The sequence below is a fragment of the Pelmatolapia mariae genome, linkage group LG22 (assembly GCF_036321145.2).
Source record: "Pelmatolapia mariae isolate MD_Pm_ZW linkage group LG22, Pm_UMD_F_2, whole genome shotgun sequence".
Classification (NCBI taxonomy): Eukaryota; Metazoa; Chordata; class Actinopteri; order Cichliformes; family Cichlidae; genus Pelmatolapia; species Pelmatolapia mariae.
The window spans coordinates 11,626,648-11,653,683 of record NC_086245.2 but is presented as its reverse complement, the minus strand read 5'-3'; the positions used below and the strand labels follow the sequence as shown (position 1 = coordinate 11,653,683).

Genomic DNA, 27,036 nt, shown 5'->3' with positions numbered 1-27,036 from the left:
GCTGTTAATAGACAACGCAGCGAGGTGCCAGTTGGCTTGTCTCATCACAAGCTCCAAAATTTGGCTATTCGCAGGCAAGCAGGAGACAAACAAAGGATTTGTTGGCTCTTCCCTGTGGTTACAGTACACAGTTAAAGGCAGAGGGTAACACGTGCACACATTTTATTTGCCTCTCCTTCATACATACACATGTACACGCTGACAAATGTACAATTTCCATCCATCCATATAAGTTCCTAACACATTTTATTTTCAGCATGCAGCAGAGAAATCATAAGGGGGAGAAAACTGTCATTGATGTGTAAATTCACTATAAATAATTCCTATCTCGTCTCACCCAAAAGACCGTCTTGACGAGTGTTGGCTGCTGCTGCTTCCAGCTTACGCCTATCTCTCTTTCCTTCCCTCCTGTATCCATCTCTCCCAACATCATTACTTATGAAGCAAAGTAATGGAAAAAAAACCTCTAATTTTCAGTGTTTTCCGAGACCCACTGTCACCGTCCTCCTTTGTTCACTCTGGGATGGGCACGCGGCGTAAAGTATCCAGCCGTAATGGAACATGAAAGTGGGGTTGTGGCCTACGCACTTGCATGGTGAGAAAAACAGGAGAAGTGGAAGAGTCCTCGCCTTGCTCTGCTCTATATTTATAGGCTGAAAACCTGATTTCAGATCAGTCACGCTAGACTTGCAGCAGACACCTACTGCACGCTGGAGGAGGCGGACAGGCATAGAGACACTGACTTTTTCTCTTTCTTTTTTTCCCTACCTTGAAAAGTGTTCAGGCTGCGTTTTATTTTCTGTTCCTGTCGGCCGTTGTTTTCTCTTAGTTTCATCTTGCTCGTCTAATATTCCTCTTCACAAGCACAGAGTAAAGCACTTCCTCGGTGCAAAAATATTATAGCTGTATGTGCTGAGTGCAGTTATATGCATGTAACCTTTCTTTTAAATGATGAAGCAACCTGTTTACTTTTTAAATTTGTGTCACCTTTCTTTCTCCAGTGAGCTAAAACTTACATCTGCAAAATTCTTCTTATTATTCGAAATAGACCCGAATATTTCTACTGTCATGGTAGATTTTTCTTTCTTTCCTCTGTGAAGAATTTATATGTCTATTTCTTGCTCCTCTATGAGTTCAAGAACAGACGAAATGCTTTGTGAGTGACTGAAGTATCCTATTAAGAAACCCAGGGACAAAAGTTTCTTGGGAAATATGCTCACTTGCCTTTTTTTGTTAGTAGTTACATCAATACCACTCTCATTTAAGCGCCTTTACTAGCAATCCATTAGCATTTCAGCATATCTTAGCTTTAAGACTCAATATGCACGGGGTAAAAAGCAATACCAACTGGATGAAAGGTAACAAAATCTGCTTATCTACTAGTTTCAGCGGGTGTGTTGCATCTTATCTTATTTAATGCTAGAAAAAAAGTCTATAAAAGTGTATACATTAGCTGTTAAATACAAAAGAAACTTAATAGTGTGCATGGAGTTTGCATGTTCTCCCTGTGTCTGCATGAGCTGTCTCTGGGTGGAGTTAGGTTAATTGGTGATTCTAAATTGAGTGGCGACCTGTCCAGGCTGTACCCAGCTTCTTGCCCCATTAGGTACCAGCTGCCATCAGGGAGCCCCCCATGAGCCTAGACTGGATAGGAAGGAAATGGATGAATGGGTGGATAGATACTGTATCTATTCCTTACCAGCACTAGAAGCTTGTGGTAATGCACCTGGCATCTGTTTGCTGCCATTAAACATCAAGAATTGAAGAACTTGCTACTAATGCCGATACCTTTCAATACTAAAATTTACTATTACAGTATTGCAGTACTGTTTTTACCATACGGTACTGTAATACTGTCATTCGTCCAGAATTCACAGGGGCAGCATAGCCTACAAGCATTCTTCCTTATTCCTATAAGCTGATAAAGAGCAAGGAAACCCACAATCACAGGAAACACTACACACAGAGCACAGAAACTAGTGCAGATGAGTTGGGTATAGATTTACTTTCGACTGTTACCCTGAAATACATATTACAGTTTTTTGTGTTGCAAGTGTCATTGTAATGGCAATATTAACTAATTTTTATAGACTAAAATGTTTGCAATGTGTAAGATGTATATAAATGCTTAAGCTAATATATCGTAATTACTGTCAAACCTTGCAGTAATATTAGTAAGCTATTTGGGAACCAGCCTAACATTTCGATTTGTTTCCTGTCAATAAAGTCAGTTGTCTGCGTGTGACTTATTTAGCGAGTCTTGAATACGTAACATTGGTCATACAGATGACAGGCTCTACAGCTTCACTACTTTTTCTGCTTGATGCCGCCATCTTGGATTGCAAAGTCAGCATTGGTGTGACTTCTGCAACTTTCCGAGGGGGAACTCCAACTGGAGGGGATATTCCAACTGGAAAATCTGAGTGGTAACTCAAGATTTCCAACTTCTCACTTGAAATGGGTGATAAAATGTGTAACGATGATGCACGAGCAAAGGGATCCTGTAAAGACAGCGACAGCTATGTAAAAATAAGGTCCAGTTCAGGTAAATCTGGTGTAAGTCTACCACAGCAGTCATATCATAGCAGGTGCCAGAAAGCAAATAATGTATTCCTTAAAATGTCAAACTAGTCTATGTTTGATGCTCTATGAAAACAAGGTGTGAGATTTAGATGATATTGCACTTTTGACCTTAAGTGATGACATAATTAACTGGTCCAAATTCTCCTCACTTCAACAATAATTTAGCCTTGTCAGTAATATAAAAGACTTTCTTGCAGCTCGAGTAGTTGCACAACATGTTTTGGCAGACATCAAAGGATCATTCACTGGCTTGCCCAAACACTTGATAAAGAAAAAAATAGTTCTACTTCCTTACCTTCTACCTGTTTACCTTTGATCATTTACACTTCTATTGTTTTACCTTTATACAGACACCTGCAAGTCTTCAAATCAACCCAAACTGTGTTAGTTGTCCTGAGTTTCCTTTTTTTGTTTGTCCTTCCGCCCTTTTTTCTGTGTCACCAGTTAGTCTCGCAGATATGTGAATCCTCTTTTTCTGTCTTTTTCTGTCTTTTTCTTTTTTTTTTACTCATCCTCTCATCATTCAGAGAAAAAGCAGGCCAATGTCTTTATGGTCGTGTTCCTGTCCTGCTGTGCTTTTAGCCTAATGGACAGACAGCTGTGCTCCCATTTCTATATTTAACCAGCAACCCCACATGATGAAGTTTGTCACACCCTCGCTCTTCCTCATGTAACTGACCCCCAAGTTAATGCCCAGAGAAACACTGTAGCCTCACAGGACATTGTATTTTGTACACCTCTGAAATACAGACATGGAATATTAAATGCTGGACCTAACATGTCAGAATACATTTGGGTATAGAAAATAGAAACAATTTTAAAAGTCAATGCAGAGCAAAATACCACCAGTTGCAGTTGGTCTTTCCCTCTGTGTATGTATGCCGAGCTTGTGCAAATAAATCCGAATTTTAAGCTGCTGCCTTTTGTAATATTTTCAGGGGCTTTTTGCTTAAAAACTGGAATTTTTATGCTGCTCTTTTTATTTAATCATTTAAGCTAAACATGGAAAACATGGGTTTTGTAAAAATTAAGGGTACATTAAACAGATTTAGCGAAAAGCACGTTGATAAGCCTTGCTGGAACTACTTTAAATGCAGTATTTAATGTAGCTGTAATCTGCATAAAACCACAATTCTGTTATTAAATGGATGCAGGAGGTAAAAATAAAAATCCCTTTCCATTTCGGCTCTTCGGTTTCATTGGTTTGTCCACTTTTCAAGAGAACGGTTACATAGTTCTCTGCAACATTTATAAAATCCTTGGAACGACTTTTACAAGCCTTGAAAGTTAAACACACATTATGAATCATATAATGACAGATCCGCTCTGTCTGCCTTTTATTTGATATAATACATGATTAAAGATGCAAATCCCTTTTTCCTGTGGATCTGTTTGTGACTGTTGGTGTGTCAGCTATGCCTGTAGATGTGTTTGTGTTTGTGTGTGTGTGTAAGCTCTGTATTGAGGTATAAGTAAAAGCATTAAGGAAGGGATCAGCTAGAGCTGGGGTCGTGCCCATCAGATTAGAAAGCTTAGTCCTCCCGTCTTTGTGTAATTAATGAGAGACAGAGGACAAGGAAACGATAAAGACAAAGAGGCAATGAGGAGAATAGAGTGATATTAAAAGAAGCTAGTGCACATGCTCACCAGAGAAGGGATCGTGTGTAATGACAGGGTTCCTGGTGGTCAGTATATTTGTGTACATGATGGACGACTGTGCAGCAAAGTACCGAATCCAGAACCAACAACAGAAAGGGCTGGACTGGATATGTGGCTCGTCTAGCAGAGTTCAGGACCTTTATAATGTAAACAGGGATAATAACTAGAGAATGACAGGAATACAGCGGTGTGAGGGTTTAAACGAAGCAGACAAAAGTATGCAAGTAGGCGACCATGCAATAACGGTGCAAACACTTGTATCGGTGAATACATTTTAGGAATGTGCATATTTTTTCCTGCAAACTTTTACTACATACAGATAATAACACATTACTGGGTAACAAAGAAAAATAGCTTTAATTGGAATTTTTTGTGTGTGTAATAATGAGAGATGTGACATAAGGACAATTTCTCATTAAGCAGGTTAATCGCCAAGGTAATCCAAGTTTATTTCTGTAGCATCATTCAGCAAACATTCATGTGCTTTATATAAAAGGCAAAAGAAAAATCAAGCAACATAAAAAAAGCAAAGAAGATAAAAAATAATTTAAAAAAAAAAGAATGAGGTGGCCTACACAGAAGAATAAAAACTGTGGTCCCAATTTTAATTAAATAAAAAGCAGCGGTAACTGGAGAAGCTGTAATTATCCAGTATCCAGTAATGAGAGAAATATGCCACCCTAACATGAAAATATCGTATTATAGCATGAGAACGGTCTCGCAGAAACTGGAAATTGTTCGCACTGGGTATATTACACTGGGTACAAGCTCGAAAACATAAAACAGAATGATGCACAGCACATTTTTACGTTTTCTTAATATTTCTTCAATAATAAATATTATTGTAAAAGTAGAGTTCAATGCTTCCATGCAAAAAAAAAAGGAAAGATTTACTAGACCAGCACCACCCAGTGTAAGGTTCATGCCACGGCTGCACTAAATTAACATCACTGGTTATTACCAAAATAAATTTCCAATGTTTTTGTATATTTTAATTCACTAGTTTGGGCAGCTCTTTAATAAAAAGTTTATTTTTGATGCTATGACATAATTATTGTTGTAGTCCGTGAATTTTCACATTTTCAGTGTTAATGCTTGATTACTTTCCGACATCTCAGAAAAATCCAGTGTGCCGGCTCAAATCTGGGTAAAAAAAAAACTTGAATTCAGTCATTTCCAGTTGAGTTAAGTTTTCACAAATATTTCGAAAGTATTTCTGTTTTCTTGTTTTTATGAAAAATGATATAACAAGTTTGTTATGCACTGTATAGCTATTTAAGCTCATCATCACAGGTTGTGCATTAGCACATTGTGAGCAATGATAGGAGTGTATAATAACTTACCCCCCTGGTAGCAGGTGATCCTAGTTTTGTTTATGCTGTGAAGGATGTTGACATACAGGTGAAGGTTTCTGACTTGATGTAATCCTATTTTGTTAAAGACCACATGCAGTATGTGAATTACATGCTTTTTTTTTAATGAATAATGTGTGTTTTCTCTGTATTGCACATTAGAATGAGGAACTTTTAAGCTTAAGGTGGTTGTAAAGGGAAATTATAAACAGTTCATTATACTAGCTGAAGAGTTTCATTGTTACCCCAGAGGAAACGGTGACCAGTTTCATACAAAGAAATCGCCCCTTGTCCCTTTCCAGAGGTCGGCCCTAATGACTCTCGGTAACTGAGGAAGACAAAGCTGCATGGCAGAAAATCCATTAGTGAGTCTGCAGCTAGATAGCAAAGAGACACAGAGGAATGGTGGCTTTTGATACAGTAAAAGGAACTGCCTTGTCTTTTTCTGCGAGCGTCTCGAGAAAGCTGGCAGTTAGCCTGCATGTCAGAGCCCTGGTGGATGACTAATACCTGAAGCACTCTGAGGTGTGTCTGTGTATTGGCAAAGGAGGCCGAGGAACTGTGGGAGAGGGGGAGGAGGATAGACCAAAAGGGAGAGAAATTTGGGGATTGCAGCAGCGCTGTCACAATAACAGAATTTTGACAAAAATGCCAATATGGTTCAGCCTGCCTACAGATATTGCTTTTCTTGTGTCACCAATCGGATTATTTGACATCTGGGTCCATGATTTGTCTGTTTTTAGATGTAGCAGACAAAAAAGGAGACATTAGGAAGTTCGGAGTTTCTACTGGATGTCAAAATAATATGCCAGTGTTGTTTTTGCAGCTTGTAGCAAGAAATGAATTTAAATTTAAAAACTAAATGCACTTCATCTCATGAAAAAACGGGGCTTTTGGAAGTGAGGAGATATTTCATGTGAATAGTTGCAGTTAAATTATTCAGTCTGAATTTTGGCAGGAAAAAAAAGGTCAAATTCATTTTTTAGAATTCCAACTGTGGCAACTGTGTGAGCTTACAAAAGTGTCATAACCAATAAAAACACATGCCAAAACTGATGAGCAAAATCTTGCCTACATTAATTTTTAAAAGCCAGTTTTTAATCAAATCAAGTTCAAGTGAATTTTTTATTAATATCCATTTTTTTCCCGTTTTGAAGTGTGGTACCACATCAAACTCATATATGTATTTTTTTAATCACCACAAAGCACGTTTGCAAAGACAAGGTTAGAGCTTTCTTGTAAATTGTGGCACTACTGATATGTAGCTTGTCAGTGAGATGCAGATATCAGTTCACATGGAGGATTCACTCAACACTAGACAAAAGTGTTCCAGTGGGATAGATAGGATTCAAAATCTGACACCGTTTCAATACCACTGTGTTGAGACGTCTTCCTGTAGTTACTTGTGTTACCGCTTGTGCATCTTGGGCTTTCAAGTCTATGTTTCATTCTTAATATCAGTGTCATGCAGCAGATGATCTGCACTATGACTGACTTCTCAGTATTTTTTAAATTCATGCTACGTTATTTTAATCCCAAATTGCACTGATCCCCCCACATTTAACTCTTTGCTGAACTGAGTTGCAGAGAAATACTGAAAATGCAATCAAATCTGAATATTTTTGTAAAAGGAAGCAGAGGGAATAGTAAGAAGAAGGCGTGGCTGAAGGACTGAAGCTTATCTGTCCATCTGCCATTGTCAGGCAGTGAGCCTGTGTGTCCATGAAAGATGGTTCCTTCCTGCACCAGATGCAGGAGAGGACTTAATATCGGGATACACCTTCTCTGCCCCTGTCTCTTGTTGATTTGTCACACACACACACACACACACGTCAGCCCAGTTTTGTGTTTTTTTTGTTCTTGTTTTTCCTTGACACAGAGATTAGTGGAACGTAAAAAAAAAAGGATAAAGACAGAAGATATGAGGAGGAGGAGGAGGGAAAAGCGTTGAAAAAATGATAAGATTTCGGGCACTTTTGCTACTGTGAGACATCACAGAGACATCTTCCACACAAAGAAAATGAACACTTGTCTCTGTCTCCCTCCTTTGGTTTCTGTTTATTGTAAGAGGATACTAGAAGACCTCATTCCTCCGCACACTGAAACCTGAACTCTGTTTAGCTTCCTGTCTTTGCGCCCTCTCTGTTTACTGTTTCCTCATCTTTTGGCTTTTTCACCCTCTAATCTTTACAATATGCTGTTCACATTTCTCACTTGTCTCTTTGTCTTATTTCAGTTTTGACTCCCAGTGTTTTACTGTCCAAATAATGCCTATTGTACAATAAAATACAAAGGTAATATGTCTGCCCCTGCTTCCATCTGATGGCAGGTTTATTGTAAGCTATAGTGTCGAGTGCCTGACCTATTGCCTGCAGACAGAGCTGTAGTTTTGAGGCTTACTCGCGTCCGACCCTCCCTTCCTCTTCAGTCCCAGAGGCTGAAGCAGCTGGCTACATACATATTTCTGAATGACTAAGCAGGCAGGCAGCAGAGGTCTGGATATGCTGAATATTTTGGGAGAATAAGCCATAATTATTGGATATTATTCCACTGGATTTTTCAGCAACAGAAACTCCCAGTCTCCCCTTTAAATATTACTCCTAGCTCTCATTTGTCTTGATGCAAAATGTCAATTGGTCCTTTGCAACATATGCATTTTACAAAAAACTAAATGAAACATGTAAATGAGGGTTGCTTGGGCCTACAGTTTTGGCCGTAATTTGTAAGACGTGTGCTGAAATTACAGAGACAGTCCAACTCTGTCATGCAGGTCATACTGTGCTCGCTGAGGTGTACATGAGAGTGAAAAGCACAGACAGTGGCCTGTTAGCGCCGTGGCAGCTAATCCATAACCTTTGTGAGCCACGCGCTCGTGCTCACGCATGCAAACACACAAATACTGGAACACGTTCACGCTCCATCGACACCTGACCTTTACAGGAAGCAGAGTGGAAATCAACTGACCAGAAGCTCCTGTCACTCAAGGAGCATCCACCCCACCTACCCCTCCTCTTTCCCTCCATCCCTCACCTCTCCGTTTACACTTAGTCAATATTCATTAGCCAGTGTTTAGTATAGAATGAGAGAGAGAGAATGTGTGGGTGAAAGAGACAGAAAGGAAAACCGAATATGTGTATATATATATATATATATATATATATATATATATGAAAGGAAGAGAATGTCAGGGAGGGTGAAGCTGATGTTTGAGCAAGGGAGAGAAAAGGAATCGGGAGATGACAGGGCAGAAGAGAAGCAGATTTGCTTATCAGACAACCCAAAACAGGCGTGCACACACAGTCGGCGACTCAGAGTGGTGCCATCTTAGTAAACACAGCTTTGATGATATGGGTATCATACTGAGCCCAATGACTTGACTTAAAGAGAGAAAAACTGCTGTGCACTGTGCACTTTGTGTGTGCACATTAGTGAGCGAGAGAGCATACATATTAAAAAAAGAAGATATCAGGCATAAATCTCTGTGTGTGTGTTTTTGTAAGAGTGGAAAAAGAGAGCGTGAGTGTGTGTCTTGACTACAAATCAACTTCTCTTATCCATCTACGTAGATTGCCCCCATATTGGATGTTTAATATTTAACTATAGCTCTTCTCTTGGGAGGCATGGAGATTAGAAAAAAATTTGGGAGGATGCGGTGTGTGTGTGTGTGTGTGTGTGTGTGTGTGTGTGTGTGTGTGTGTGTGTGTGTGTGTGTGTGTGTGTTCATACACATATACGCAAAAGCACACACAAATGCAAACACAGAGCAGTGCTGACTTCTACAGATTATGTACACATAATCAGAACCCTTCATCACAAAACCACAAACACTCAATATGCAATCAAGGGCATACAAATGAGATGGAAATGTATTCAGACAACACCTAGTGTCAAAATGTTAAGTACAAGTTTCACACGTGTACCAAAATAACTACCGTGGTTCTGAAATAAATGAAAAGTGATAGTTTAAGTCATTTAATAAGCATCATTGCCCAAATCAATACTTGTTCCATCCGTCTCAGGTCAGCAGAAATAAGTAGCACATGCAACACAGGCATGTAATCATATTTTGATTTGGTGGAGTTAGTCGGCAGTAACAAAAAGCAAGAAAATATCGAAGCCAGTGAAACAAGTTTACACTATATAAAATCATTTAAAAACAGAGGATTCATGTGGAAGATGATCATGTTTAAAGAGGTGAATTTTGAGACAGGATATGAAAGTGGGGAAAGAGTCAGTGTTATGGATATCTCGGATGGACTTCCAGAAGTGAGGAGAAGAGCAGCTAACGGCTCTGAACCCTGTGGTAGTCAAACGGGGGGAAGGGACTGTGAGATGGAGGAGGAGACCCGAGCATGCGATGTGCAGAAGTTTATCATTTACAAATAATAGGTAATAGGTCATAACTTTAACCTCAAACCCTCAATTCTTCACCCCACTATACTGAAAATGCAGATCGTTGTGTACACATTACATACACCATGCATACTTTCCCACATTATCACGCAGGGGATCCAGTGCGGTGCACTCCTTTTTTGGCACAATATAGAATTACCTCTATGCAGTCACACACTCGTACATTAATACAAAGTGAGTCATTGTTATTTCACAGGGTTTACCTACTCCACTCACAGAAACACTGACTCAGTTATTCACTCATACACATGGTTATGTTCTCATTTAAAATGACGCTTCCTCGACTTACAAACCAACAAATTTTGCCGCTCAGCTGCTGTTTAGTGTAGGCAGGCTGATGTGCGGTTGTGGAAATTTGTCATACGTTGCTAATGTAAAGTAGGGATACTAATCTATGTGTATGAAAATGAATGTGAAGGACCGCTACATGGCTACATTTTGACATGAATTTTAACTAACGTGATGGAGGCCTTAGGTACGTGACAAACTCACTTATTCAGCCAAAAACAGCTTGCACTTTTCTTCAGCATTCAGAGAGTTGTGCGCTATGAATTCATCCCCAAGGGTTAGACTGTCAGCAAGTTGCATTGCAAAGTTCTGACGGGTGTGAGGGAGAACATTCAGTGCAAACAACTTGAACTGTGGTGCGTGTCGCTATGTCAGTGTCTGCCTGCTCACAGTGTGTCAAAGCACCCTGCTCACCAGATTTGACTCCCTGCGGCTTCTTCCTTTTCCTCAGTACAAAATATGAGGTGAAGGGTCATCGTTTTGACACCGTGGAAGTGATCGAGCACATGTTCCAGATGGTGGTTGAAGCACTTAGAGAATAGGACTTGCAGGGGGGCATTCTAAGTGTGGCACGAGGACAGGGATTAGGGCGTTGCTGCACATTGTGACTGCTTGGAAGCAGATAGTGCCCAGATTTAAATCATTTTAGAGAAAAATCTAGATTTCCAAACAAAAATTTAAGAAACGGACTTGTACTGAAGAAATATGCAAAGAATGAAAGCATGTTTAACCTAAACCGGAGGGACACAGGGTGATGCAAAGAAAGGGACAGCATTATTATTCTTTTAAATTCAAACAATATCATAAGAAACATTCGATTCACACATATTGAATGAAATTCAAACGGTATGCTTTTGTTTATGTGGGATTAGTTTTTGTGTTTTTGTGATATCACATATAAGAATCAGTAAGGAATTTTTTTTTCCTTTCAGGATTATAAAATGTTTCATTTTCCTGTTAATTGATGTGCATTTATTACTTAATCTACACCTGTGTGTATTGCACAAACACACCTACACTGCCCACTTTGCACATCTGCGTGTGGACTCTGTGTGACGGAGGAGATCAATAAACACATGCGTGGTCAAAGGAAAGACGCAGAAACAAAGGGGCAGATGAAAAGAAAATGAGAGCGACTGGAGGAGAGGCAGCAGGCTTGGTTGTTTGTCGTTGAAAACAAAGTGCTTTTAAATGATTTACTTGTTCCCTGCATCGATGCATTCCCTCATTAAAGAACAGCAGCCAGCTAGGCAGACTGCGAGATTTGCAGACAGACCATGTTGCATGCAGACAAGCTGAGTCGCAGTTATGCATTATCAAACACACACTAAAACATATGCAGGGACACAGAAGCAGCAGAACCCGGAGACAGAAGTGGGTCAGGCTAACCAGCTCGGTCTCACTACATTTAAAAAATGCAACGGGGTCCCGCTGTTTCGCATTAGATACGATGGATGCAAAGGCATTCATGAAAATGTACGGCACGTGCACACTCATATACACAGTTTAGGAGAATATCTGTGTATTCTCAGACCAGCAAGCCCAAACCGTCAGTGTGTTTACTCCAGAAGAAAAGACATTTACTTTTGAATGCGGCACACACTCTCACTTACACATTTATTTATTCCCTTTGCTCAGACACACGAATACACTGAGGAGCTGTACATTTTCACAGATGCAATCTACAAATTCATTTGCTCATGCATAACTAAACGCATATCTTTACCCAAATCTCAAGCTTGGAACAAGATTTGGACAGCAAATCCTCAGAAATACATTGTGCAAATCTCTTTAACAGTCATGACGGTTATTTTTGCTGGAAGATTAATTTCAAATGTACATCAGCGCTGCTCACTGGAGTTTGGTGCTGTTGTACATGCAAACAGATCCTCATCGCACACCCACGCGCGTATGCATGTGCATAAAACAGTGGAGATATCTCTCTGTCAGCTCCATCAACAGGTGGAGGAATATCAGAGCGGAGCTGGAGCTAACGCCAGACAGGCCTGTCTTTCAGTAAACTGATGCCAGTGTTTGTGTAGGTCTGCGTGTGTCTGTTCGGTGTGTTTTGACACATTTATATTGGATACGCAGCCAACGCTGAGCTATAACAGTGACATCCTTTCAGATCTTGAACTCCAGAACTGCCTGTGCCAGTGTTAACCGTTGCCAACATGAGCAATGGAAGCCCAATTTTGTCATCTGGGGAGCAAAGGAAGACTGGATCTTGTCACTCATGAAGGGTTAGATGAATGACTAAGGGTGCGAGAAGATTAATAGGAGGCATATTTTGCACTGATGTTCCTGCTGCAAATAAACAAGCCGAGCACTGGATGCCGAGACATGGGAGGGCTGAGGGCTTAAACAGGGAGGTGGAGTGATGAGATGTGGAGGAGGAAGAAAGAAGGGGGAAAGCTGAACTTTCGCTTAAGAGGCCGTTTGTTTCCTCATCTGTTTACTCTTCCCCGCAGTTCTTTACCATGAAACCGTTACGCCACTCGACCGTTGCCGTTCCACTCAGGGTATGAAGGAGAGTATTGTTTCAGAGGTTTCCATTTGGCATCTTGTGCATCGTAGAAGTATGAAATACGAGTATGAGGCAGTGGACCTCAGCCAGTGGGAAGGGTACACTCAAAATTTCTTACTTGGCATGAGTTCAAGTCATCTTGTCTACAACAGAGAAGAGAGATTAGGGCATATTTACTTATGAGCTCAGTGATAGATACTTTTCCAACATGCAGTAGCTATCTGTACTGGTGCCAACGTGTCTGCAGAGCGAAGATTTATGACAGCACATAATCTGAGCCATTATAACTAAATATCAGAAATGAAAAGCCACAAAAATCCTGGTTTATTTAATGTGTGACAGATGTTAAATTTGATGTATTAGAGGGAGCATGTGCTGCCACATTGGCAGACTATTTATTCGATTTGTTTGCTATCATTTTAGTAGATTAGGCCTTCACACTGTGACCGCTTTTAATCATCACTGCTTTTACAAAACTATTCTGCTTGTATCAATATTAATATTAATATGCCAGTTAGCATATTAATATTGACACTAATTCTAGATTTTAGTTTCTCCTTTAACTGGTTCCAGGCACAATAACATTTCTTCTTTTTCCACCTTTCTGCTGTCTTACAAAACTTTGCATAGCTTGGTTAGGTAACCAGAATCATGACAAATGACTCGCTATGCCTGCTTTTAATAATTCCTGTGGATTAAAAGGTCAGTTGCTAATAAGGAATGAATGCTGCCTCTGCACATATGCATGTTGATAAAGACTAACAATGTGTTATAATTCCTCTTTGCTAGGTTTGATTACCAGGAGCTCCTCCACAACTCCACATTCTGTTTGGTGCCTCGAGGTCGGCGCTTGGGCTCCTTCCGCTTCCTGGAGTCACTGCAGGTAAATATATACTGTTGTGCACAGTGCTCGCTATGACCATTATTCACCTTAAAGTCTCATAGGTCATTTTTCATGATTTACAGCTACATTTCTCAGGCCCAGTCATCTAAAAAAAATTTTACTATGCGAAATAAGGGCTTAAAGATTCAACAGTTTTATTGATTTCTCTGGAGATTAGATATATTTGTGTTCTTGCTCATGCACATCACACACTTTCATGTACCGATGAGCTTTAGTGTTCTTTGAGTCAGGATCTAACAGTTGGTGGGCTCTTTGCTTAAGATACCAACAGGAGCTGAATGAAGCAAATTAGATGATCTTATTATCATGCCAGATTTTTACCTTTTTGATTATGAATGGTTAATGTTGCCAATTTAAACTTGGTTTAAAACAAGCTTACATTATTATGTTTTATGCAAAAGGCGTACAGTGTGATAATGAGAGGTTTCACAGGAGTCTCTACAGTCCTGTGAAAAAGTCCACCCCTACTGCTTTTATACGTATTAAGAGGTTAAAGCGTCCAGGGAATACTAATAAAATGCAGCTGATGAAATGATCAAATGTGAGCACCTCTATAAAAGCAGAGGTTTTGGTTTGCCGGTCTGGAACATTCGAGTGTGCGTTAACACAATGCCAAGGAGGAGAGACATCAACAGTAACCTCAGAGCAGCATTTGTTGCTACCCATCAATCTGGGAAGGGTTCTAAGGACGTTTCTAAATAATTTGAAGTCCATCATTCTACTGCGCGAAAGACTGCTCACAAGTGGAAAACATTCGGGACAGCTGCCAGTCTTCCCAGGAGTGAACGCCCTAGCAAATTCACAACAAGGTTACTCCATGCAATGTTCGGATAAACTACAAACTACAAATCTCACACTCCCCAGGGCTCAGTTAGCATGTTAAATTTTAAAGCTCACGACAGTCCAATTAGAAGACCACTGAACAAGAATGGCTTGTTTGCAAAGGTTGCCAGGAGAAAACCTCTTGTCTCTAAAAACAACATGGCAGCTGACACTTGCAAAGCTGTATCTGAACAAACACTGCTCTTTGGACAGACAAGACCAAAGTGGAGATGTTTGGACATGACACACAGCACCACATTTAATAAAAACCAAACACAGCACATACACCTCATAGCAACAGTCTGCAAATTGGTAAAAGTGCAATGATTTGGGCTCGTGTTGCAGGCACAGAACCTGAGCATCTTGCAGTCATTGAGTTGACCATGAACTCTGACTGTCTGACAGGTAAAGCTCGGCTGAAATTGGGTCATGCAACATTGCAATGATCCCAAGCACAGCAGTAAATCCGCACCTGAATGGCTGAAAAAAATTAAAAAAAAGTCGAGGTGCTGCAGTGGCCCAGTCACAGTCCAGACCACAACCTGATTGAAATGCAGTGGCAGGACTTTAAGAGAGCTGTGGATAAATGAGTTAGCACAAACGTTAATCAAGTGAAGCAATTCTATAAAGAAGAATGAGCAAAAATTCCTTCACAACAATGTGAGAGACTGATAAAGTTATACAGAAAACAATTCGAGTTATTGCTACTTGTTTTAGAATGTTACTTCTACTGAATCATGGGGTTTTTCACTGGACTGCACAAAGTCCTTCTTTTTCACATGACTCTATGTGCTTATCAATCGTAATTATTTCCAAGCATATGTAGTAACATACTAATGAAAAGATGATTCAGAAGTTTTCTCTTTACAAAACCCTGTTGTTATTTTCAGGACTTTACTAATTCCTGCATAAACAATTAGATAAAATCCCACATGTAATATACTAACACAGTAACTATCAAAGCATTATCTGCTGATTTTCCCACAATGCTGTTAGAATAACTAAACTGCACTGAAACCGTTCATGCCGAACAAGCTCCATCTCACATACTACCGTTCAATCAACAGGGAAGTGCAAAGAATGCAGAATGTTTATGTTCCAAAGCTGCGGTTTATGTAGTGTTTTTAGTTATTGACACCTTAATGGTCACATCTGCAAGTGTTTTGCCCCAGACCTTTGTGCTATGTTGAATGCAGATTGAGCCATAAAGTCTTTATTTGCTATTTGAAAGGCCTTTTAGCCTAAAATGGATCCATTAACACACACAGACGCGAGCGAGCACTTATACAAACTCTAGGATCCTTCATTTAAGTCCATCAGTGAAAAGTGCAAGCACACAAACACTAAAGAAACCACAGGCAGTGGAGTGAGAGAACGGTTTAAACGCTTTAACAGTGTGCTGTAGTTCTCACTCTGCCACCCAAGTTGATGGTCTCACACCAGTGCAGGAAGCAGCAGTGGCTGTTTTTAGCTTTGCCGAACACTGAACTCTCTGGCTGCTACAGTGTTCCCTGGCTGCACTGCTCTCTGGGGCTACGTGGTGTGTGTGAGTGTGTGTTTCTAACTGTGCGTGAATAGTCCGGAAGCATCTATGGGAGTGGCAGCCTGCCCCACCGCTGATGTCTGCTGAATGGACAAATCCACACACAACCCACTCGGCTTGGCAGCAGGCAGCAGTCAAGGTCCCTTTCTCCTCTTTGCCTTCCTTTTTTTTTTTCTTGTTTTTTCCTCCCTACCGGCCTCTCTCTCTCTTCCTTTCAAGCCGCTTTTTAAGATTTTTTGCTTGTGTACTCTTTATTTTTCATTTTTCATTTTTTGTATTATTTTTTTGGTGCTAGCCAAGCCCACAGAAGAACTGGCAATTACCACTGTGGTAGGAAACTTGCTGCCAGCTTTCCAGTATACACACACAGACACACATTTGCACACTCCTCCACATACACCATCGCTCAGAGCCTCCCCTTGTTCATCTCCCAATGCAAACAAACCAAAAACAACTACACAGCACAGAGGCCTTCATTTTCCTCTACCTCCAGGCAGAGGGGGCTTTAAAACGTTTGAAGCTCACCCTCACAGTGATTTATCTCTCAGGGAGAAGGCTCCGGTGAGCTGCTGCAAAATTAAAATTAAAGGCCTTGGATTATCACTCGAGGATCTTCATTTGACCTTGTTTTAACCAGGTGCTAATTCCCACACACGCATGCACGTGCAGGTCCTGCTCGAGTGTCCTTCAGCAGGTTGATTCTCCGATGGAATGCCGGAGCGTGGAAGTCTCGATGGGCCGGAGAGAGTGGTTGATTTCTACAATATCAGCTGCCGATGCTGTTCTCTCTGGTGGTTTAATTAAAAAAAAAAAGGTGGAAACAAACCCAGATCTACCAACAGTCTAGACCACAGTGAGTAGAAAGAAAAACTGAGCAGGATGAGATTAAAGTGCTGCAAACAGAAATTGAAAAAAACAAGTACACATGGAGAAAATCTGATAGATTTACAGAGAGGGGAAGACCAAAGGGGTGCAAGGGTAGCAAAAAAAACAAAACAAAAAATGAGAACAACATCAAAAACCTGTCAGTAAATGAAGAAATAAGACAACATCAAAAATCCACTTCAATGAAGCATTATGCTGTAACGCATCAACTGCTTCTTAGTTTCGCTGCTCTCTTTTCCCTCAGTGTTCCTCTTTCCCCACACATGTCCCCCTCAGTGGTTGTACCTAATTAGCGTGGAGTGAGTCAGCCCTGTCAGCCACATCTGTGTTTGCATCTATATGAATGACAGTGTTTAACAAACCTCCGGAGTATCCAGGGAAAGTAGAGATGAAGTTACTACTCATTCCAGCCACTCTGTGAGGGTCTCTCACACACACACACACACACACACACACACACACACACACACACACACGCACAGAAGCATTGATCATATTATCTGCCCAGTTTGGGATATCACAGTGCCAAGCAGCTGGGGCTACACTCCTACAGACTACATTGTTTTCATGCAGCTGTAGTATATCAAGCTATAGCATTTATTGCCAAAGGGGAGCCCAAGCCGGCAGCTAAGGAGGGCTGAATCAGAAGGAACCTATTTTGACTCACTGGATGTCAACCGTGGATATAAGCCTGTTTTTGACTGTGAATTTTACATGGCATTCTCTGCACGTTACCAGTTTCAAAATCCGCTTTTCTTTGGGAAACAACAACAACCTATGACACTGCAACCTACACGTTTAAAAAAGGAAGGCTCTGGCAAAGCAGGCCTGCTTGGTTCTTGGGTGGCTCTATGTATTCTCAAGAATTAGTCGTGCACAGCCAGATATATGTATGTAACGCAGCGTGATTACAGCTTCGGCCTCACACGTGCAAATGTTCTCTCCCACAAAGCCAAATTTTGCAATCTCACTACATCCTGGGTTTAGCGCTATCAGGGGCAATCTGGCTATAAGAAACTAGAAGGAACCTATTTCATCTGGAGCTTCTCAAATCTTATATTTTGTCCTACGTTACACAAGTTGGTTTCTTATTTTCACTGTTTCCTTTAAGATTCTTTCAATTCTTATTTCTGTTTGCGTGTGTGTCCAGGCGGCGTGTATCCCAGTACTGCTGAGTAACGGCTGGGAGCTGCCGTTTTCTGACGTCATACAGTGGAACCAAGCCGTCATTGAGGGAGACGAGAGATTACTACTTCAGGTAACAGACATAAGCATTTACAAGTGTTCACACACAGGTGAACACCTTAACAGATGCAAACAGACATTGTGTTGACGGCCAGATGTTCATTCGGGATGCTTTGGGTCTTAGCATAACATCTGCATAAAATACATACTTGAGTTTTTTCATAATTTAAAGAAGAAAACATACAATTGTGTTAGTTCATGGGTGGCTCGCTAGCCCTTAAGTTATACTCTGTCATCAAATAAGGCGTCTTCAGTTCTAGCAGATGAATATATGACTATAATTAAAGACATATCCAGAGATGTGTATCCTTGGTTTAGGAGTCATGTTGGATTAGGCGAAGTTGAGAAATTTTACCACCTTCTTTTGGAATTATGCCACTATTTGGCAGCAACAGTAGCGAGGAAACATGTAAAGGGATGTGATATTCAACAAAGAAGCAAGCTTAAGGGATCTAGGGCGTATTGCAACCTTTCGATTTTTAAATCAGATGTTCATTTATTCTATTTTTAACAGAATAAACAGTTTTTAAGAAAAACACAACCACTAAACCCTACTTTGTAAGGCTTACAAAGACTGATAGCCAGTATTATCTCTATCTGTGCAGAGGATTGGCTTAGTTTAAATGCAAACATGGACCTTGGAAAACATCCAGAACATCCAGGTAGGCATTACCTGTATCAAACGTGGTGGTTACAGCTTCGAGCTCCTTTGAGATTAAACACCCCAAAAGGCCTTAATCCAGCTTTATTTCAAAAGCACTCGCTCTCTCGCCGTGTCGCCTTGTTACACAGACGTACAAATAAACAGCCAGTGAGAAAAGCCAGTTCTCTCCCTGCTACAACCTTTATCTCTCTCCCTCACACACAAATTACATCATGTCTCCTCTGCATTGATCCGCTTTGATCCTGACCAATAGAGGACATGAATTGGCATTCAGCTAATGAGCAGGCACGAGCTCCCTGGAGCTCAGGGCGAGGGAGACATTTTCAAATTAGGGTAGAATTGGTTGAATGAGCTGACCTCATCAGTTGAATTTTTGCACACCTGCAAAAGTCTCACTTGGAAACAGGCGTATATTACACACCGATGTTCACATCGTCTATGATCTGAGCGCAACTAATGCAAGGCTGAGTGCAGGCAGACACAGTAGATGAAGTGAGAACTGCATAAGTGAAGCCGTCTTTAACATGCACTAAAATTAATAAGAAGGAGAATTTTTCAAAAAAAGAGGAGATTTTTGTGGCGTCCCGCAGTTTAACACACGTTTCTTCCACTTTGAGTTAAAATGAATGAATGAATTTTGGTGGTTCATTGAAACCCCCAATTTATCCTCACTAATCAGGGTCTCATTATCTGAATGACAGCCCCTAAATCAGATCTGTGTCAAACGTTTTAGAGGGCCAAATTAAACAACCCCTCTTTTTAATCCTTTTCTAGACTATTTTAAAAGGTACGCCTTCCTTAAATTGACAACCATCAAAGGAAAAATCTTAATCGTATTTGTTTTTTCTCTTTCTTTAATTGCGTTTTTAAAAATTTTACCATGTTGTTTTTTCTCTTTTGTCTTTAGGTGCCATCTACAGTGAGAGCAGTAGGGAACGAGAGAGTGCTGGCTCTACGACAAAGGACACAGATGTTGTGGGAAGCTTACTTTTCCTCGGTGGACAAGATAGTCCTCACCACACTGGAGGTCAGGCCAAAAATGGACAAACTCTTGATAATAAGGTCCAGCCACAGAAAATCCAACCAGATGTTGTTGGTAAAATCCAGGGTCAGACATTCAAAGGCAAAGCCCAAACTCACTATTTGAAACAGAGGATGGAGTGCTGCCTGGGTATAGCATGTAGGACACTTAAAAACCACTTGCTTGTTGTAGCACTTTCAGACATTTCCAATCTAACATGTTAACATAGCTCTCTTAACAGGTAATATGTAAGTTCGGGGCAAGATTTTTTCAGTTTGGCTCTAGTACTTCAGTGAGGTTTTGAATACTTCCTGAACTATTTGATGAGACAGGTTACTACACATCCAGTTACTTTGGCACTTTAGTCTGAGGATTATAAAACAAAGAGGTTTGGTGAACAGATCTTATCTGCACAAATGCCTCATACCAACTGTCAAGCATGGAGGTGGAGGTCTGATGATTTGGGTTTATTTTGCAGCCACAAGACATCAGGCCCTTGTATACTTACTGAATTGACCATGAACTCCTCTGTTTATTAAAAGAACTATGCAATTGGGTTGTGCAAGAGGGCCTTGATCCCAAACATAGCAGCAAATATAAAACAGAATTAAGTTATTGCAATGATGCAAAGTCCAGAACTCAACCTAACTGAAATGCTGTGTTGGGACCTTAAGAGGGCTGTGCTGAAAAAAAAAAAGCCAACAAACCTTGATGAACTGAAGGAACTTTGTGAAGAAGAGTCAGCCAAGATTCCTCTACAATCATGTGAGAGACTAATAAAGTCTGAAAAGGATTACTAAAAGTCATTGAATCATGGGGTATACCTAGCCTTTCACTGGACTGCATAAACTCTTGTAAAAACTTTATTTTTCACATGACTGTAGCCACGGTGACATCAGTTATTGGTTAGTAGAGTCCCGTTCTGAAGCTTCAGTCTGAACATTTTTGGCCTTTGCCATTTTGATATTTTGAAACTGCACAGGAGAAGTAAGGGGGGAATCTAACAGAGAACCAACTTTACAGTTACAAGGATATTCATGGTCAAGGATGCCCTGCTCTGTACTCAAATGCTTTTTGACTGAAGTGGGAGTGGAATTTACAAATCCGCTTTGCTTGTATCACATTAAGCTTTGACCCCCTAGTGTCAACACAAGATCCGTGTCCCACAAATATGGGTGTGGGTAATACTGCAAACCTAGTTTTTCTCTGCTGCTATACAGATCTATTCAGAAATGTGCAGAACTCGAACGTTTCAAGTGAAAACAGCCAGTGCTATAAACACAGGCGGAGTTACTACTCCTGTGCCTTTTTCCTGCCTGCGTCCTGTATCATCAGTCCTCTTTCAGAAGACTGGTTTGCAGCAGAGTTGTCATATTTGAATCAAATACCCTTGTATCATTATGATTACAGGGTTGGCCCATGGTCTATATTTCCACTCTTTCACTATCTCAGTTTTGTGTTGAATTAGGTCTGTGAAACATTTCAAAGCAGGGCACATCTGATCCGTCTTAGAGAAATCCCCTAATGTATAGAAATTATATATCATTACTTAAATATCAGTCTCAACCTGCCAGTTTCTGCTTTACTGGTGACTATTATGACTTTTGATATGCTGCACATCAGGTGTAGAAGAAAAAACTTAAACTGGAATTACAAAGAGCTTGGATTTTTCTTCATATTTCCCTGTACCAGTGTCTTGTTCTTACAGTATCTTTCTCAGCGTGCGTATAGTTTCACTTTTTTGTCTTTGAACAAGCTGCAAAGAAATGCATTGCAAAGATAGCTACTCTGGCTCAGAGAATGTCATTTGAAGGTTGGCCCAGCAGTTAGATGATGCATAAAAAGAAATGCCAAACCTCCTTATATAAGAAGTTTTTGAACACCCTGATAAAGTCAGTGTGAGTAAACAACAGATTTAATGCTGCTGAAATCTGAAGAAATCACAGACTGAGTGGTAGACTTTATAATCAGATGTTTATGAACTGGAGTCTGGGAGCTCCTAGTTAATTTGGTGTGTGGAATCTGTGCAAGGGATAATAAGAGAGAGGTTCTGGAGGTTAGTGATAAGCTGGTTATATACAATGCATACAGCATGTAGAGGGGACCCCCTCCGCACGAGAGACAGCTGTGCAGTCAGCTTGAGGTCAGTGAGGCAGAGGACTTCAGATGCCACTGTTGCTGCTGCATGGACACCTCCTATTGGTGTACAATGGGAAGTACACAGATCCTGTCATTACAGACTGCTAAAATATGCAGAGACAAGTGTGTCAGGACTTGAACTGCAGTGCAGTTTATATTAAGCTCTAAAATTCTCATGCACTGGCTTAGAAGGGGAAAAAATGAGTGTGGTGCAGGCTTATACTAGATGAGTACAACCACTTTACTGCATAAAGCCAACATGTATTTCTCACATTGCAACCCACATCGAACCTCATCCAATTTTTTTCCTTTCTTAGATCATTAAGGACCGTGTATTTTCTCACATATCGAGGAACAAGTACATGTGGAACTACCTCCCAGGAGGTCTGCTGGTCCTGCCAGAGTACTCCACTCATCTTGCACATTTCCCTTTCTACTACCTTGGATTAGGTAAATGCAGAGTTTATTTAAACAAATCAGCACAGCTTGCGAATCTTGATTGCATGCTAAGGATGTTGGAAAGGAGATGAATAATTAAGACGCAACACTCAACATTACACAAATTGTTCTCAAATATTTGCTTAAGTTCTTGTCTGTATTGGTTTTAATTTTGCATTCCTGCCAAAAATTTGTTCTTTTATCCGGTTTAAATACATTATTTTATAAATTACGGCAGCATTTAACTGCAGCATTGCTCTCTACAGCACAGTGTTTTAAATGTTCAGATTCTTCACGGTGGCTTGAAATTATTTTGATGATGTTCAGTACAAATAAATATTAGTATTATTAGGCTTAGATTAGCAGCACCTCGCACATGTTCAGACAGATAAGACATTTCATCATGTGCACATCTTTGTTTCATGACTTTGCTCAGGAGTCACTCCAGGACAGGAGTTCACTGCTGTCATCCATGCTGTCTCTCCATTGGTCTCCCAGTCTCAACCAATCATGAAGCTACTTCAGGTGGTCTCTAAGTCAAAGTACTGCTCACAGGTACATACTTTGAGATATTCTTTATGTAATTTTGTCATAATATTAAGCAAAAGTTGGACTGTGTGTACAGTTGCTTCAGAAAGTAGTCACCTTTTGCACATATTATAATCGTAAGTTTAACTTGAAATGCATAATTGTGAATGTTTCTATTAAGCTACACTCAGTAACCCCTGAAGGCAAAGCAAACACATTTTAAGAAAATGTTGAGAACATACTACAGTGCCTTTCAGGTATTCATTTTCTTAACTGTTTATCACGGGGCCTATCATACCTTTATTGCAAATCTCTCATTTGAAAAGCATCCATGTCTACTCCTGCTGCAGTGCTCTCCACTGTTTTTCAAATTCCTCTTTAATGACTTCTGTCGTAAAGTGAATGGATTGTGCATAATTTAGTTTGTGCATATATAAGATTCAGTGATGTCAGGGCAAAATTATAGTGAAGTATAGATCTCACCAGGTTATAAAACTGAGCAGCTGGGGAAAAAAAGATGAGTCTCCACACTTGGGCAATGCTCTTCATAGAGTTGTGCATCTGGACCGACTGAGCAACCAAGCAAGAAATACCATGATCGCAAAAGTGACCTGGAACCCAACAGTCACTCTAACAAGTCAGTAGATGTTCTCTGCAGGAATTAGATGATCTGCCAAAAAAAGGGCAGCCATCCCCAGGAGCACATCATCAATCAGGCCTCTATGCTAAAAGTTGCGAGAGAAGCCGCTCTGAGTAAAACAGAGATGTCCTTGAAGAAAACCAGCTGAAGAGCACATGCAACTTGAGACCAAAGGGGTGAACTACAAAGTAAGATTAGTGGTTTAGCAAGCTACGTCAAGCTTAAAGTCGGCGTTTTCTATTTCTTAAAAGAGTTTCTCTTTTTACTTGGATAAATCACTGATGCTGAACACAATGCAGTCATGAGCAGGTTATGTTCAAAGCACCATATTTTAAGTGTAATGCAGATTCTCTGCTGCGGGAATACTTTTTTTTTGACATACACATTGTTAAACCATATCTTACCTTAAAACCAAGCATCGAGAGTGCACTCAGCGATTAAAATAATTAACTTGAATTAAAATGCTTATTTTTTAGGTCTGTGTGTGCGCTAACATACCAGAATAACAGTTTTTTGCAGCCTTAATCTCTTGCCGTTTTTGCAACAGTATTGCATTTTACTGTTACAATTTTTATGTAGATATTTAGTCGTGTACGTGGCACTAATAGGGATCATTTTGTGTTGAAGAAGAGTTATATGACCTTTTTATATGAACGTTGCACAGAGCCTGAACTAGAAAGCCCGACTTAATAAGAGAAAGTTGTTAACTACTTTTGTGATACTGGTTATCTCCAACTGGGTTTTAAGTTTTGTCAAATCAGCCGGGAAAGCCTGGCTGTGTTGACTTTCATTTGTATTAAACCCCTCAGGAATCCTGCTCAGCATTACAATAAAACAAAGCATACATACTTGGTTTTAGAACAACTTTCTATTAGTTCTTGAGTTAAAGCCCAAACTTAAACCCCACAGAGCACCAAAAATTAAACTTCACCGATATGAAGTGGATAAGCTGCAAAAATTAAAGTGGTCTGGATACTTGAGTACCTAAGGCAACTGTAGACTATGAAAATTTATCATTGAGCAAACTATCATATTATAGTGAGGGATCATACCTCTGAAATCCCTGACTGATTGATGACAGCTACTTTTCTAATCAATCTAATGCATCTATATGTCGACGTTTTATATGAGCTCCACTTCTCTTCTGTTTTAGATCATTATTCTGTGGAATAGCGAGAAACCGCCACCCAGTCGGAGCAAATGGCCTCCTATGCCTGTCCCCCTCACTGTGACAGATGGCAGGAGGAAGGTGAGGGCCAGTGCCACTCACAACTCAAGCTGTAGCCTGCTGTGACGTCTGAGTGACAGAATGACAAACTGTCACTTGCTCAGTCTGTTTATGCGTCTCTCACTTGCTGTCTATATCTGCTAATCTATTTTTCGCCTTGATGTCTCTTTTTTTGGTCTTTCTTACCATCCGTGTTTATCTGACGTGTGCACCGATCCGTGCAGCATTTACTTTTATAGATGATACCCATTCTCAACCCTTCTTCCATGTGTGTCTTTTCAGACGTTTTTCTTCCTCCCAAGGCAAAACCTATAGTGATTCACCCATCTCAGTCACTCAACATGATTTACTGTATTTCATAATCTCTCAGAGCACAAGCCAGCCATCCCACGGGCTACAGCACCAGAGCTAAAACTAGTGACTTTGTTTTTCTCGCAGACCACAAGTCGGTTTCTACCTCATGTTGCCATAGAGACGGAAGCAGTGCTGAGTCTGGATGAGGATACGGTCCTACTGACAAGTGAGGTGTGTGGACATGTACAACACACAATACATTTAGCAGAAGCGCCCACATACTGTATATGAATAAATTAATATTTCTAAACAAAAAAAATTTAAAAACTGAGTCTTCCTTTTCTGTACTTGCAGGTGAACTTTGCCTTCTTGGTGTGGAGGAGCTTCCCTGAGCGGATTGTAGGCTATCCTCCCAGAAGCCACTTCTGGGATCCCCTGAAGCGGGCCTGGGGCTACACCTCCAAATGGACCAATGACTACTCTATTGTCCTAACTGGAGCCGCCTTCTACCACAGGTGCATGAACACAGGAGGAAAAAAATAATAAATAATAATTTGTTTCATATTTGTTATAACTGAAAACTTTCTTTGTGGATTACTAGTCTTTTAATTACAAATTCAAAGGAAGAATGAAAGGCACTTTAGTTGAATCACCCAGCAAAATCTTGGTTTGTCTCACTTTTCAGTGGTAGAAAAAAGACTTTTAATTTGCTATTACATAATAGCAAGAAAACATTTTATTGGAGTTGTGAGTTCTACATTAATTGGTCTGATCTTCAGTCGCTTTTATAGACATGTCACTTTCATGTACACAGATGTGAGTAATCTTTCCCATCTATGCTGGGAAAAGTATGTGAAACTTTGTGCCGACAGTTTCTCCTACTTGGAGTCAACTGCTTCAATTAAGGAGATGAGATTGGCTGTGTGGGTTGGCGTGTCCTCTATAAATAAGGCATATCAATGTTGCAAGGGAGGTTTGCCTACAAAGGTTCATAACTGAGTTAAATGACTTAGAAACAATTAGGTGGCAGCCATAGTTAGAGCTAATCAAATTACCTAAATGATAAGAGAAGGCGCTTCAGTGCTTCTTTTCCTATTCTCTTTAGTATTAGCTCCACTGCAGCATCTTTTATAACAACCCATAATGCTGTTCATCGATTCTCTTAGCACTGCAGTTGTCTTTGAAAAGATCACACCAGGATGCAATCCTGAGAGGTCGGAGAAAAACTCAAGGGTAACAGCAAAACCATCATAGAAATCTTTTCAACATAATCTTTGTTCATATTTCCACTATATGAAAATAGATATTCAATAGAATGGCCTTAATTTAAGGACACAATGCTTTTCGAGAACAAAATAATACAGCAGATCCCAAGTTTACCAAGCCTGAAGGTTCACAAAAGAAAATCTCATGGGAGCATGGTTTGGGGCTGTTTTGCTCCCTCTGGGATTGAGTGCCGTGCAATTACTGAATTCAAACAATGAATTTAAGAATGTATCAGTATTTTTTTTGTAAATGAGACTGGGCAGGAGTCCATTACCTTAAAATGCAAGCTCATAGTATAGTCAGCAAAAGAATGGTTGAAAAGGTAGAAGATCATTGTTATGAAATTGCTGAGTTCTCAACTGAGAGGTTATGGCAAGACCTGAAGAGGGCTGTTCAGTCCATACAAACTGAGTCAGCTTTGTAGGAGGCAATGGTTAAAAATGAAGTTCTTACTGTTGTGCAAGCTCCACAAGCAGCTACAGGAAAACAGGAGCTCCTACAAATGGCTAAATTTAAGAGTTCATTCAATTTTCCAGGGTGTACTGAGACTTTTTAATCTGTTTGATATATTCGTCTATAATAACTGCAACATTTGAC

The 27,036-nt window shown here is 40.2% G+C and overlaps 1 protein-coding gene across 3 annotated transcripts in view; it reads left to right on the top strand.

The window, feature by feature from the left end:
- The window catches only part of LOC135932857 (exostosin-1c), an 88,253-nt gene that overhangs the window by 58,987 nt on the left and 2,230 nt on the right, over positions 1–27,036 (top strand). For all 3 annotated transcript variants that reach the window (XM_065470564.1, XM_065470565.1, XM_065470566.1), the window contains exons 3-10: positions 13,612–13,705; positions 18,127–18,234; positions 19,793–19,912; positions 22,363–22,495; positions 22,920–23,038; positions 24,805–24,900; positions 25,318–25,404; positions 25,528–25,688. In XM_065470564.1, the coding sequence (XP_065326636.1) occupies positions 13,612–13,705; positions 18,127–18,234; positions 19,793–19,912; positions 22,363–22,495; positions 22,920–23,038; positions 24,805–24,900; positions 25,318–25,404; positions 25,528–25,688 (918 nt within the window). The remainder of the gene's footprint in view (positions 1–13,611; positions 13,706–18,126; positions 18,235–19,792; positions 19,913–22,362; positions 22,496–22,919; positions 23,039–24,804; positions 24,901–25,317; positions 25,405–25,527; positions 25,689–27,036) is intronic.